Source organism: Pteronotus mesoamericanus, unplaced genomic scaffold (genome assembly GCF_021234165.1).
Source record: "Pteronotus mesoamericanus isolate MK-2021 breed Mesoamerican mustached bat unplaced genomic scaffold, CSHL_Meso_final scaffold_85, whole genome shotgun sequence".
Taxonomy (NCBI): Eukaryota; Metazoa; Chordata; class Mammalia; order Chiroptera; family Mormoopidae; genus Pteronotus; species Pteronotus mesoamericanus.
Window position 1 is genome coordinate 35,628,163 of NW_026555329.1, and position 13,424 is coordinate 35,641,586.

Genomic DNA, 13,424 nt, shown 5'->3' on the forward strand with positions numbered 1-13,424 from the left:
CTCCTCTCAGCAGCTCCTGTGCTCTACCTGTGCTCCACCTAGGCTCTGTGCCCTGTTCACAGTTTCTTTCATTTAAAGTGTTCTTCCCCTTACTAATCAAATTCTTCACCATCCTTTGAGGGCCCACTTCTTCCACAAAGCCCTCGCTAACTCTGGCATTCAGCACTGTCTTCTGTTTCTTAATACCTACAGCATTTCTAGCCCATTCCTTAGGGAAGCTCTAAATTACATACTTCTGTGTTATTTTTTAGTTGTTTGTTGGGTATATTTCTCATTTTCCTCAATCATATTCTAACCTCCTACAGAGGAGAAACTTCACATAGTGTCCTACCATTACCATGGGCTTGCTCTGGTTAAGCTAATTTAGGAAGACTTTTTTTTTTCTTTTCTTTTTCTTTCTTTCTTTCTTTCTTTCTTTCTTTCTTTCTTTCTTTCTTTCTTTCTTTCTTTCTTTATTAATTTATTTACTTTTTAAATACATTTGTCTCTGCCTTCCCCCCACCTCTTTCCCTTGCCCCCTCCCACCTTCCCTCCCTCAGCTCTTCCCCTTTGGTTTTGTCCATGAGTCCTTGCTATATGTTCCTTGACTTTCCCCTTCCCTTCCCTTTCCCTGTCCTCCCCTTCCCTCTTGTCTCTGTTGATTTCTTTTTCTTTCAGTGTTGCTGGTCATATTTTCCTTGCTTCTTTGCACTGTTGGTTAGGTTCCGCTTATAGGTGAGATCATATGGTATTTGTCTTTCGCCCCCTGGCTTATTTCGCTTAGCATGATGCTCTCCAGTTCCATCCATGCTGTCGCAAAGTTTAGTACTTCTTTTTTTCTTTCTGCTGCGTAGTATTTCATTGTGTATATGTACCATAATTTTTTGATCCAGTCACCTACTGATGGGCATTTAGGTTGCTTCCAACACTTGGCTATTGTAAATTGTGCTGCTATGAACATTGGGGTGCATAGGTTCTTTTGTATTGGCGTTTTGGTGTTCTCAGGGTATAGTCCCAGCAGGGGAATCGCTGGATCAAAAGGCAGTTCCATTTTCAGCTTTCTGAGGAAATTCCACACTGCTTTCCATAGTGGCTGCACCAGTCTGCATTCCCACCAACAGTGGACTAGGGTTCCCTTTTCTCCACAGCCTCGCCAGCACCTGTTGTTTGTGGATCTGTTTATGATGGCCATTCTGACCGGTGTGAGGTGGTACCTCATGGTGGTTTTGATCTGCATTTCTCTGATGGCTAGTGATGCAGAGCATCCTTTCAAATGCCTCTGGGCCCTCTGTATCTCCTCCTTAGAAAAGCATCTGCCCAGGTCCTTTGCCCATTTTTTGATTGGATCATTTGTCTTCTTGGAGTAAAGTCGAGTGAGTTCTTTGTATATCTTGGAGATCAAACCTCTATCTGATGTATCATTAGCAAATATATTTTCCCAAATGGTTGGCTCCCTTTTCATTTTGCTGATGTTTTCTTTAGCCGTGCAGAAGCTTCTTATTTTGATGAGGTCCCACTTGTTTATTCTTTCCTTTATGTCCCTTACTTTAGGAGACATATCAGTGAAAAAATTGCTGCGTGGGATATCTGAGAGTTTCCTGCCAATGTTCTCCTCTAGGACTTTGATGGTGTTGCGACTTATATTTAAGTCTTTGATCCATCTTGAGTTTATTTTTGTGTATGGTGTCAGCTGATGATCCAATTTCAATTTTTTGCATGTAGCCATCCAGCTCTCCCAACACCATTTGTTGAAGAGGCTGTTATTGCTCCATTTTATGCTTCTGCCCCCTTTGTCGAATATTAGATGTCCATAGAGACCTGGGCTTATTTCTGGGCTTTCTATTCTGTTCCACTGGTCTATGGGTCTGTTCTTGTGCCAGTACCAGATTGTTTTGAGTATAGTGGCTTTGTAGTAGAGTTTGATGTCCGGTATTGTGATCCCTCCTACTTTGTGTTTCTTTCTCAAAATTGCTGCGGCTATTCGAGGTCGTTTATGGTTCCATATAAATTTTTGAAATGTCTGTTCTATTTCTGTGAAATACGTCATTGGTATCTTAATAGGGATTGCGTTGAATCTATAAATTGCTTTGGGTAGTATGGACATTTTGATGATATTAATTCTTCCAATCCATGAGCACGGTATATGCTCCCATTTATTTGTGTCTTCCTTAATTTCTTTTTTCAATGTTGTATAGTTTTCTGCATACAGGTCTTTTGTGTCTTTGGTTAAATTTATCCCTAGGTACTTTATCTTTTTTCGTGCTATATCGAATGGTATATTTTTCCTGATTTCTTCTTCTTCTTCTATTGCATTGCTGGTGTACAAAAATGCCTTTGATTTCTGAATGTTGACTTTGTATCCTGCTGTTTTTCCAAATTCACTTATTAGGTTGAGGAGTGTTTTGGTAGAGTCTACAGGGTTCTCTATGTACACTATCATGTCATCTGCAAACAATGATAGTTTTACTTCCTCCTTTCCTATTTGGATGCCTTTTATCTCTTTCTCTTGTCTGACCGCTGTGGCTAGGACTTCCAATACGATGTTGAAAAGAAGCGGTGAGAGCGGACATCCTTGTCGTGTTCCCGATCTTAGTGGGAAAGCTTTCAGTTTTTGCCCGTTGAGTATGATATTGGCTGTAGGTTTTTCATAATGGCCTTTATTACGTTGAGGAATGCCCCATTTATTCCCATTTTGCTGAGTGTTTTGATCATAAATGGGTGCTGTACCTTGTCAAATGCTTTTTCTGCATCTATCGAGATGATCATGTGGTTTTTGTCTTTTCTTTGATTTATGTGGTGTATCACGTTTACTGATTTGCGTATATTGAACCCTCCCTGCATCCCTGGGATGAATCCCACTTGATCGTGATGGATAATCTTTTGAATGTATTGCTGGATGCGGTTTGCCAATATTTTGTTGAGGATTTTAGCATCTATGTTCATCAGCGAAATTGGCCTGTAGTTTTCTTTCTTGGTAGGGTCTTTATCTGGTTTTGGGATCAGGGTGATGCTGGCCTCATAGAAGGAGTCTGGGAGTCTTCCCTCCTCTTGGATTTTTTGGAATAGTCTGAGAAGGACAGGGGTTAGCTCTTAGGAAGACTTCTTGATCTGACTAAAGTTTTAGTCTGAAAATAAGCTTGCTTGTGTGGTTAACTTATACAAATAAAAATGATTTACATTTTAATAAATGTTTACAATGTCCCAAACACTTCCACGCACATTTACTCAATTATCTTATGTTAAAAGTATCTCCATCTTTTGGAGAAACTGAAGCTTAGGGACATGAAATGACGTGTGTAAAAGCTTACCATGCTGAAAAGCTGGAACCCTTCACTAAAGCACAATGCTTTCTGTTCTTTTTTCCTTCCAGGAAGATCTAACTTAACCAGTGTATACAGGGGGGAATATGTGCAATGATTCCACCTACCCCAGTTTCTTTAGGTTTTAATATAACAGTGTTGAGAGCAGAGAGTGGTATATCTTGTGTTCAGTCTCAGTGTTCCTTTTCCTGTGCAAAGCACTAGCATGCATTCAGTTTCACAGTTCAGAAACCAGGGAGTCATCTTCAATAATGTCCTTTCCCTCACCCTCCCACATCCATTTCATCATTAAGCTCAATTTTATTGCCATTACCCTTGAATTTCTCCACTCTGTTCATGTCTGCTGCACTTTAGTCCAAGCTGCTAACATTTGCTGTCTGTTTAAGAGTCTCCTCACATCTACTCTTATCCTCCCCAATTTGCTCTCGAGTTAGAATAAGCTTTTCTGAATGCAAATCTGATCATGTCTCCCTATTCCCAAGGACTTTCGCAGGCTTTTCATTGTTCATATAACAAATCTCCAATTCTTCAGTAAAACCTACAGTGATCTTCATGGTCTCACCATCCTACACCTCATTCCACTCTCTTTCTTTCTCTCTCTGATCCATTCTTCCAGTATCTCAAATACCTGCTTCCTCCTACTATAGGCTGTTATCCTTGTGTACAACACTCTTCTCCTTACTTTTCACCTACTTAACTCCAATGCATCCTTCATATCTTATCTCAATGATCTTTTCTCAAGAAAGCAGTCCTTGACTTTCTTGACTATTGTAAACCTCTCAATGATATATAATGTCTTAGCATCATGCGACGTTCTCCGTTTCTCATCACAGCTGAATTTTATATTTACTTTGTGATGAATGGGGATTTCCCTCTTCCCCTGGACTAAAAGCTCCTTGAGGCAGGAATAAGTTCAGCCCCTCACATGGAACTAGCACATAATTAAACATTTCAAAAATGTTTGTTTAATGAATGACTAAATGGTTGAATAATCACTACTGATGACTACTGGCTATCTTGGTTTGGCTAATGGTTTGATGTTAATCTTTGGACAACCAACCTCAGTTGACTTATCACCATTGTACCAATAATACTGGGTTACAAGTGAGTAAGTGGAGAGACCTACAATTAGCACATTGTCACATCCTATTCAGCACATGGCTTTAAGTTGTCAGATCATGTTTGTTCATAAGGAAGAGCTACAAACTAAAATTCTCAATTCTGTCCTGGCGGATAACATAAACACTGCTGTCTCAACAGTTCACAGATATTGAAGCACTAAGTTCAACACAAAACAAGGAAACACCATAAATAGTGAATATAAGAGCAGATAAAGTATAGATATTTAATTTGTATTGGAGAAAAAGTGCTCTGAGTCTGGTACATTGTTCGAATCTTTGGCACATGAAAGAGCATGATAAGAAGTATGTCTGGTTTGAGCTCCATCCACACACATTTCCTTCTGAATTATCCAAACAATCTAGTTGGATTATCTAAAGGGCAGTGTTGACTTTGAAACCATTGTACAATGTGAGTTTTGAGAGTAGTATAATAAACGAACTGCACATTTTCAATACAATAGCAAGAGAAAATAAATGTTCATTATATTTTTCAAAAATCATTTGAAAGGGTCAAAATTCTTGTGGGTATATATAAAAGACAATTAAAAATAGATTAAAAGATGAGGAATAATTACTTTTCTTGAGTTAAAGACATAAGAGGATATGACTTGCTGGAGTAAATCTTAGAATGCTGCTTATTTGCAAAATGCTACCAAGTAGCTCGGTATTAATTCACAGAATGCATAAAGACTTAAAAGACTGCTGCCTTAATGGAGGTTTATTTTTCTATTTTACTTATTAAGATCGTCTTAATAATTCATGCATCGCAATACCTTTAATGAGCAACAAAATCTCACGTATCTCATTTAAACTTGGCAACTGTGCTGACAGTTAATATAGTCTTGTACCTCTGAGCCAGCAATTGTAGAGCAGCCCTGGGCTGCTAGTAACTGAAACCATCCCATTTTTGATAATCCTAAGAACAGTTATGTCCTTAGGTGAATGGTTGAATTTTATGGTCATTTTCTAGGAAAATTTATTCATTATTCATTTGTGGGGAGGCGAGAGAACAATAATGAGCCCATACTGTAACTTCTGTTCAACATACTGAATTTGTTGCTTTGCTTCTTTTGTGAGGGCAGCAACTGATTACCACTTTTTGGGAGGGAACAGGAATTCCTATAAAGATTTTACAACTTTCTTATGTTTAGCACCTACTCAGGTGATGAAAAGAGACATGTAACACTATCCCAACAAGCAAGGTGAGTTCTCTGCTTTACTCTAACAATTGCAAGTACACAGATAATTTAGACTTAACTTCTTACCTGCATTTACCAGGCAATTTTATTAAGCAACTATCATATCTTTTCTTTTTCATTTATCTTTTTACTATCCCTCTGAAGCGAAACTACCATCATTTCTTACAGACACAATGAATAAAGTATTTACAATTCTTTTTCAGATAAAAAATGCTCTAGGTGATAATTTTCAAGATACTGTTTGAAGTAAAATTTCAAAAGCAGACACTAAGTTTAAGACACATTTATGATAGCAAATACCTCATTTATATGATACCACTCACTGCTATATTTACAGTAGTGTGACTGATACAAAATAGATTCCATTTAAATCTATTTTGTATCCAACGTGCCTGTTTAAATTTGAGACTTGTTCTTGCCCTGGCTGGTGTGGCTCAGTTGGCATGTCAACACGTAGACTGAAAGGTTGTAGGTTCCATTCCCAGTCAGGGCACATACCCGAGTTGTGGGTACGATCACTGGTTGGGGTGCATACCCCAGTCAGGGTACCAATTGACATTTCTTTCTCACAACAATGTTTCTCTCCCTCTCCCTGCCCCTCTCTCTAAAAAGAAATGAAAAAAATGTCCTTGGGTGAGGATAAAAAATGGGGTTGGGGGGAGGCTTCTTCTTGGCATAGTGAATTAAGTTGAAGAAGCTCATTGATCCAGCCACTGGTTCCTTACATATGCCATTCTTTAAAAATATTAGAGTTAAAAGTCAGTAAAAGCCTGGATTTGGGAAAAAGACAGAACATATCACTACAAAAACTGGTCTCTATTTTACTTAGATTGCCTTAATTCACGAGTGGCAATATCATTAACAGGTATAATTCATGTGTGGCAATACCACCAACAGGTAATAAAACCTCAGGTATCTCATTTAAACTTGCTGTGCTGAAATTTGACATGCCAAATTATATTACATTTGGGTTTGCTACATGCAGAAGCATTCATACCTGATGTGAGGAGGGAGAGGCAGAGTGATTCTAGTCCACTTGTTGAAAGTGTCTGACACCAGGACCCGCTGCAGGTGATAGCGACTGCATTCGACATTGGTAGGCAAGCAATCCCTTACCAATGGATGCCATGATAATCCAAGATCTACTGAGTATTCTAATTCAATAGCTGAAATAGGAAGCATTATTCTGATTAGAAATACATGTCTATGGACTCAGAAACTATAATTACTTATGTTTTCATTTCAATCAAGTGTCAATTTGATTTTTCCCCCCATACAATGTTTCCTAGTTTGAGATGTTTCCTGGTTTGAAGTATCCCTCTGTATATTACTAGTAATTATTTCTAACTTTCCATATTAAAATAATTTCTTTTAAGAGGATATAATCAAATGAAATGAAACATAAGTAAGTTTTACTGAATTATTCCTTATACAGAGCAATTTTCAGAACTATAACAAAACTGTTGCTTTCTATACGGTTAAAGCAATAGTCATAGTAGTTATAATTTATATTTATGATTTAATTTAATAGTTATCAAATACATATTACATAAGTACACCTTGCTCTGCTATGTGATGGGGTACACAGGGACTCAGAGAGGCACAGGAGGTGGCTGAAGCCGTGCAGTTTGGGCCGAAACATGCAGTCGGCTGTAGGGTTTTGGAAAGGTATTTCTTTCCTTTCTCTTCTGAAACATTCAACTTACACTCCCTATTTTATATTTTTCTCTTTGTTCCCTTCTTGAGCCTCTATAAATTGCTTTAACCTTCACCTCCCTACTGAAATTACTTTCTCTAAGGCTGTGATTCTCAATCTTGGCCACACACTGAGGTCAGCTGTGTGCCTTTAGAAACTACTGATGTCAGGGTCCTACCCTCAGTGACTGTGATTTCACTCTTCTGGGACATGGCCAAGGAGTCGGGAACTTTACTGCTCCCCAGGTGATTGTCGGGTACAGCTAGGATGGGATCACTCATTACCTCAAACAATAGCTTATCTCTCAGTCTTTACTGTACCTGTCCTCCCCATGGCACTGGATATTATCGATCATTCCCCAATTCTTTAAACTTCCTTTTCTTTGGAGGGACATTATTCCAAATCAACTGTCTTGCTTTCCCTCTGACACCTAACTAACCTGTGCTAACTAACCCAGGTGTGGGCGTTCTTCCAGACTCCACTTCTGGTCTTCTATTCTATGTGTATACTCTTAGGGTTTCAACTATTACCTCTGTGCCCAATTTTATGTCTCAGAATTGGTTTTACTCTTTCAACAAATGTTCATTCGGCTTGGCATGGTGCTGGACGTTGGCATACTGTCATGCACAGTATAGACAAAGTTCCTACTTCCCATATTGTAAGTGCTCTTCCCTAAAGAATATCTTCCCTTCAAATGACTTTTACCCAAACTAAAGAAAGACTCATTATTTCCCCTCATACATAAACATCTTTTTCACTACCAAATTCTATCAAAATAACAATACATTGCACTAGTTTTCTAGGTTCAAAATTTAGAATTTGCTTTCAAAATTTTATTCTTCTCTTTCTTTTACTCTTCTCTTCTCTGTTCAACCTGTCACCTAGTTTTGAGGTCTCCTGCTTCTTTCATTTTTGTCTGCATTGTCTTGCATCAATTTTATCCATTCCATTTCTCTTCCTGTCCTACAGTGCAGGTCTTCATTGCCTCCCACGGAGATTACCACTGAGGCTTGTTATTGGGCTTGCCCATCTTCACTGGCTCCTGGATTAATATCCCTAAAACATACCATGGCACTCCTCAGCACTTGTGCCCTCTTATTCATGACCTTGTCAAGCACAAATTCTTGTAACTGCTTTGGAAGGGCACTGTGTTGCCAACTGTGTTCATCCACTTTCCTCTTTCATTTTATCATTCAGTTCAACCTCTCTTAAAAGATTGCACCAAACTAGAGTAGAAAGGACACATAGCTGAACTTATAGGGCCGAGTTTCAGTCCTGGTATTGCTGCGGGATGACTATGTCATCACTTACCTCCTTGAGTTTTCATTAACCTCCCATGCTAATGGAGGAGAAGGTATCTCAGACCTTAAGGTCCTTTTATATTTTCAAATAGAGCACTTTGCTCCTATACTAGAGGCAAATATTACCTGTCCAGGAAGGTCTGCTCATAGTTTCCCGCATAGAGCAGGAGAACTCCTACCTGTTTCTTTGCTTATGATGCCAGACAGCATGAGGAATTCTCTCCTCTCCATTCACCCTTCAAATCTACACAACAATCAATGCCACTTGAGACTTAGCTCCTTTGTGAAATCTTACTCAACTCCTTGGATTGACCATCCATTGGTTATCTCTCCCTCCTTTGTACTTTCAGCACATTTTGCATCAGTACCCCTCCATGGCTCACTTGATTTAGTCATTTATTGGACTCCAACTTTTCTGAAGTATCCTCTCAACTAGACTGTATCTATTGGAAACAGGGTGTGTACCTTATACTTTTCCACGTTTTACTTCTACTGTCTAGTTTAGTGTTTGCTTACTAATTGAATCTGAGTTAGGAAGAGTACTTCTGGGATTCCCCCTAAGATATGTGCATTAAGTTAAAACTAATGAAAATGTGAAAAATCTGGATTTTTCAGGACCTTGGAAGTAACCAAATTCCTCAGATTTTGATGTCCCCAAGAATCTAAAATAGAACAAATTCTTTGTGAACATTCCAGTTTGAATCTCTTGGAAGAAGAGTGCATAGGGTGGTGAAAGACTAGGGGGCCCCCAGAATCCTGATAGGTCTGCAAGTTCTGGTGAAGGGTCCAAGTATGCAATGTTTTTATTTCTCCTAAGATAGGTCCATTGGTATGTGTGTAAGGATTTTGTGAGTGTGAGTGTGCGTGTGTGTGTGTGCACCACAACTAAGAGGATGCAAACTGGTCAACCATTAATGAGGGTGGCTTGGAATATGCTATAACCAGTGATGGCAAAGAGTAAAAGGCTACATAAGAACCAAGTTTTTTGATTTCTGAGGAGATGTAAAAGAAATAGTAACTGGGCTAAAGTCCCAAGAATTAAAACCCATATATTTATAGATTTATGTGAAAATTCTGCTTATTCGGGCACTCTCTATGCGTTTAGATTCCTTTATTCCATAAATTTGATACTAAAAAAATCTGGATATATAAAAAGTAATAAATTTGGGGTTATTATTTATATACAAAAGAAGTCTTTACATACTTATGCTTAAAAATAAGCTCACATTCTGATGCTTAAAAAATAAACTTCTAGACATCAAAATTACAACTAAATTGCAGAACAGCTATTATTCAGAACCACTTGAAATCTAGCTGAACAGAGACTCTACAACTACAGAATTAAAGAAGCCACACTGAGACTGGTAGGAGGGAGCAGAGATGCAAAACAGGCTGGTCCCACACTCAAGTGTGGTGGATACAAATCAGAAGAGATATCTAAGTAGCAGAGGTACCCCATGGGGAGCAAGGGGTCACAGCCCCACACCAGTCCCCTCAGCCCAGGGTTCCAGTGCCAGGAAAAGTCTCTGTAACCCATAACTTCTGGCCGTGAAATAGTGGGGGATTGTGGCTGAGTGAGACTGAGGGCTTCTGGAGTCCCAAGCAGTTCCTCTTAAAGGGCCTGGGCATGAACTTACTCAAACTCCCTCTGAACTTCAGCACTGGGGCAGCAGCTTAATGGAATTAGAGACACACAGGGAGGAAGTGAATTGCCTGGCATCAAGGTGAGAACTAGAGGGTGGAGCTTTCTGCCAGACAAAAGTGCTGGCATAAGCCATCATTCCTTTGCTGATTGCTTCACCCACAGAGCCAGCAGGTGGGTGCCATATCTGAGACCCCTTCAGTCTGGCTCACACTGTTTGCCCCACCCTAGTGATTTCCTGAGACCTTGCCCCATACAACTTGTGGGCCCTCCCAAGCTGTTTCTAGTGAATGAGGCAAAAGGACACAGTGCTCTCAGTGAATGTCCTGTCTTGGATCATGCTTCAGATTTTCCTAAAAATCTCTCAAACAAGCAGCATCTGGCTTCGGTGTGCCCCTACCTCTTGCTAAGTGGCCCTAGGCCTGGTCCTTTGGCAGCCAGCCTTGATTCAAAGCCTGGTCTCACCTGGGCACTTCCAAGCCCAGAACAATTAGCAGCCATTTGCAGATCACTTTGTAGCTCATGCTGGTAGCCCCAGTCAGAACATAGGCAGGGCTGACCTTGGCAGGTACTGCCCAGGAGGCTCCAGAGCCAGCACATCTAGTGAATAGCTTCAGACCAAGTCCAAGCACCACCTCCAAAAGTGACACACTCAAGGGCAGACTCAGTGGACACCAGAGTCCGACCAAAGTAAGTCCTGCTCTGTGGGGTGGGCCCCCGTAGAGCTGATCCTGCACGGTGGTTGGAGGTTGGTGTTCAGTGGTTGCAGCCAGTCCTTGCAGCTTATCGACCTGGAGGTAAATCCCTCCCATTTATGTGCCAACAGTAATCAAGGCTCAACTACAACAGGAGGGTGTACACAGCCCACATGGGGGTGGGGGGGTCAGGGTACACCTGGAGTTCCTAGCTTGGGTGATCGAAGAGGCTGTGCCACTGGACCCTACAGGACACCTACTACATTAGTCCATGCTACTAAGCCCAGGAGACATAGCAGCTCTACCTAATACACTGAAACAAACAGAGAGAGGCTGCCAAAATGGGGAGACAAGGAAATTTGATGCAAATGAAAGAACAGAAGAAAACTCCAGGAAAAGAACTAAACAAGATGAAGACAAGCAATCTACCAGATACAAAATTCAAAACACTGATTACATGGCTGCTCAATTATCTTAGTGAGAACTTCAATAAAGAAATAGTAAGCATAAAAAAGGACATGCAACCCCCCCAAAAAACCAGTCATAAATGAAGACTATACTGACTGAAATGAAGAATAATTTACAGGGAATCAACAGTAGAGTAAATGAAACCGAGAATCAAATCAGTGACTTGGGCTATGAAGAAGCAAAAAACACCCAATTGGAAGAGCCAAAAGAAAAAAAAAACCCTATAAAATGAAGATAGTGTAAGAAGTCTCTAGGACAACTTCAAGTGTATCAATATTTGCATAATGGGGGTGCTGGAAGGAGAAGAGGGAGAAAGAAATGGAAAACCTATTTGAAAAAAATATTGACAGAAACCTTCCCTAACATGGTGAATGAGATAGACATAAAAGTCCAGGAAGCACGGAGAGTCCTAAACAAGAGGAACCCAAAGAGGCCCCCACCAAAGCATATCATAATTAAAATGCCAAAGGTTAAAGACAAAAAGGGAATCTTAAAAGCAGTGAGAGAAAAGCAGTTAGTAACCTACAAGGGAGCTCCCATTAGACCGTCAGCTGATTTCTCAATGTGGGTGAAAAAAGGTGAAGTGATTAAAAAATACAAATTCGTTGTTTCAGAATAGTCATTGGGATGTAAAGTACAGCGTAGGAAACAGAGTCAATAATATTCTAGTAACTATGTGTGGGTCAGATGTGTAGATGATTTATTGAGATGATTACTTAGTTATGTAATGTCTAATCTTTGGGATATAAAACTGAAAGTAATATAATATTGTATGTCAACTATAATTGAAAAATAAAAAATGATTAAAAAATAAACTTCCAAATCTCAGTTTACATACATTTTTCAAGACGGCAGTCATGGTTTGACTTGAAGTGCACCTGTGTTTTATTTAGACTTATCAGGGATTCCCATTTACACACATCTGTCCTGCCTGGACATGGCAACTTACCATAACAAGAGTCTGTGACTGAGCAGGAGGCAGCAAAATCTATCTGCAGAAATGAGTCCTCATTCACAGCAATGTCTGTGGTGACTACATAACGGGTGCTGGCCTTTTCGATGAAGACCAGGGCATCACCGGTAGAGCCACACACAGGCATCTTGGTGCCTCCAGGGTGAAGTAGCCATTTCCTACTATCCAGAGTTGTGAAATCATCCTCCAAGACCGTATTACCAGAAATATTTCCTCCAATAAGAATCTGAAATGTATTTTAAAAACCCCACAAATTTTCAATTTAGTTTTAAGATATGAGAAAGAAGTCTTTTTTTTGTTTGTTTTTAGCTGTCAGATTGCTCAGAGCTGGCATCATATAGCAAACACAATGTTAGAGGCCCTTTCAGAATGCTCTTGTTTATGTGGTCTGCTTGCCCGTCTGGCAAGAAGCTACAGAAAACAAATCAAAGGATTGACAAAACCATTCACAGCCTTCATGGGCAAATTGTGCCTTTGGAAACTACATGTGCCCAAGCTGGGAAAGCAAAATTTGGCTTACATGTGATTATTTTTCATGTAAAATTTCCATTTAAGGACAGTTATACCTTAAGGCATGTCAGTTTAATTCTTTGTATGGATTCTACAGTTTGTTAACAGTTTCTATTTGATATGCAGTTTATTATGTATGAAGATCCTTTAGATTTGTCCATAGGATGTTAGGGAGATTTATTTATTTTTTTCTTCGAAGGCTAGGAAAGAGGATTTGGGAGTTACTGCTTGTGGCACCAATGCTAATTTGCACATTTTCCTTTTCAGAGAATTATAACCTTGTCTCACGCTTGATAAAGTCTTTCTACCCATATGGCAGAATCCTCTCTGAGCAGGAACTGGGCCCTCTGTTGTGTCCTTTATTTTTATAGGCACAGGCAATTGAAGGAAAAGAGAATGAAAGGAAGTTAAATGCCATGTCTAATCTAGCTGTGTGCCCTGGGGCAAGTCACTCAACTGTCCCTTCTGGGCTTCCTCTACAGAACTAAGGGGATGGACTAAGTGCTGGGGCCACATTTAG

General features: G+C 39.8%; 1 protein-coding gene across 2 annotated transcripts in view; it reads right to left on the reverse strand.

The window, feature by feature from the left end:
* Window positions 1–13,424, reverse strand: part of RELN (reelin) — a 558,168-nt gene that overhangs the window by 50,288 nt on the left and 494,456 nt on the right. For both annotated transcript variants that reach the window (XM_054564075.1, XM_054564074.1), the window contains exons 45-46: window positions 12,371–12,620; window positions 6,617–6,785 (exon numbers count right to left, since the gene is read on the reverse strand). In XM_054564075.1, coding sequence (XP_054420050.1) covers window positions 6,617–6,785; window positions 12,371–12,620 — 419 coding nt within the window. The remainder of the gene's footprint in view (window positions 1–6,616; window positions 6,786–12,370; window positions 12,621–13,424) is intronic.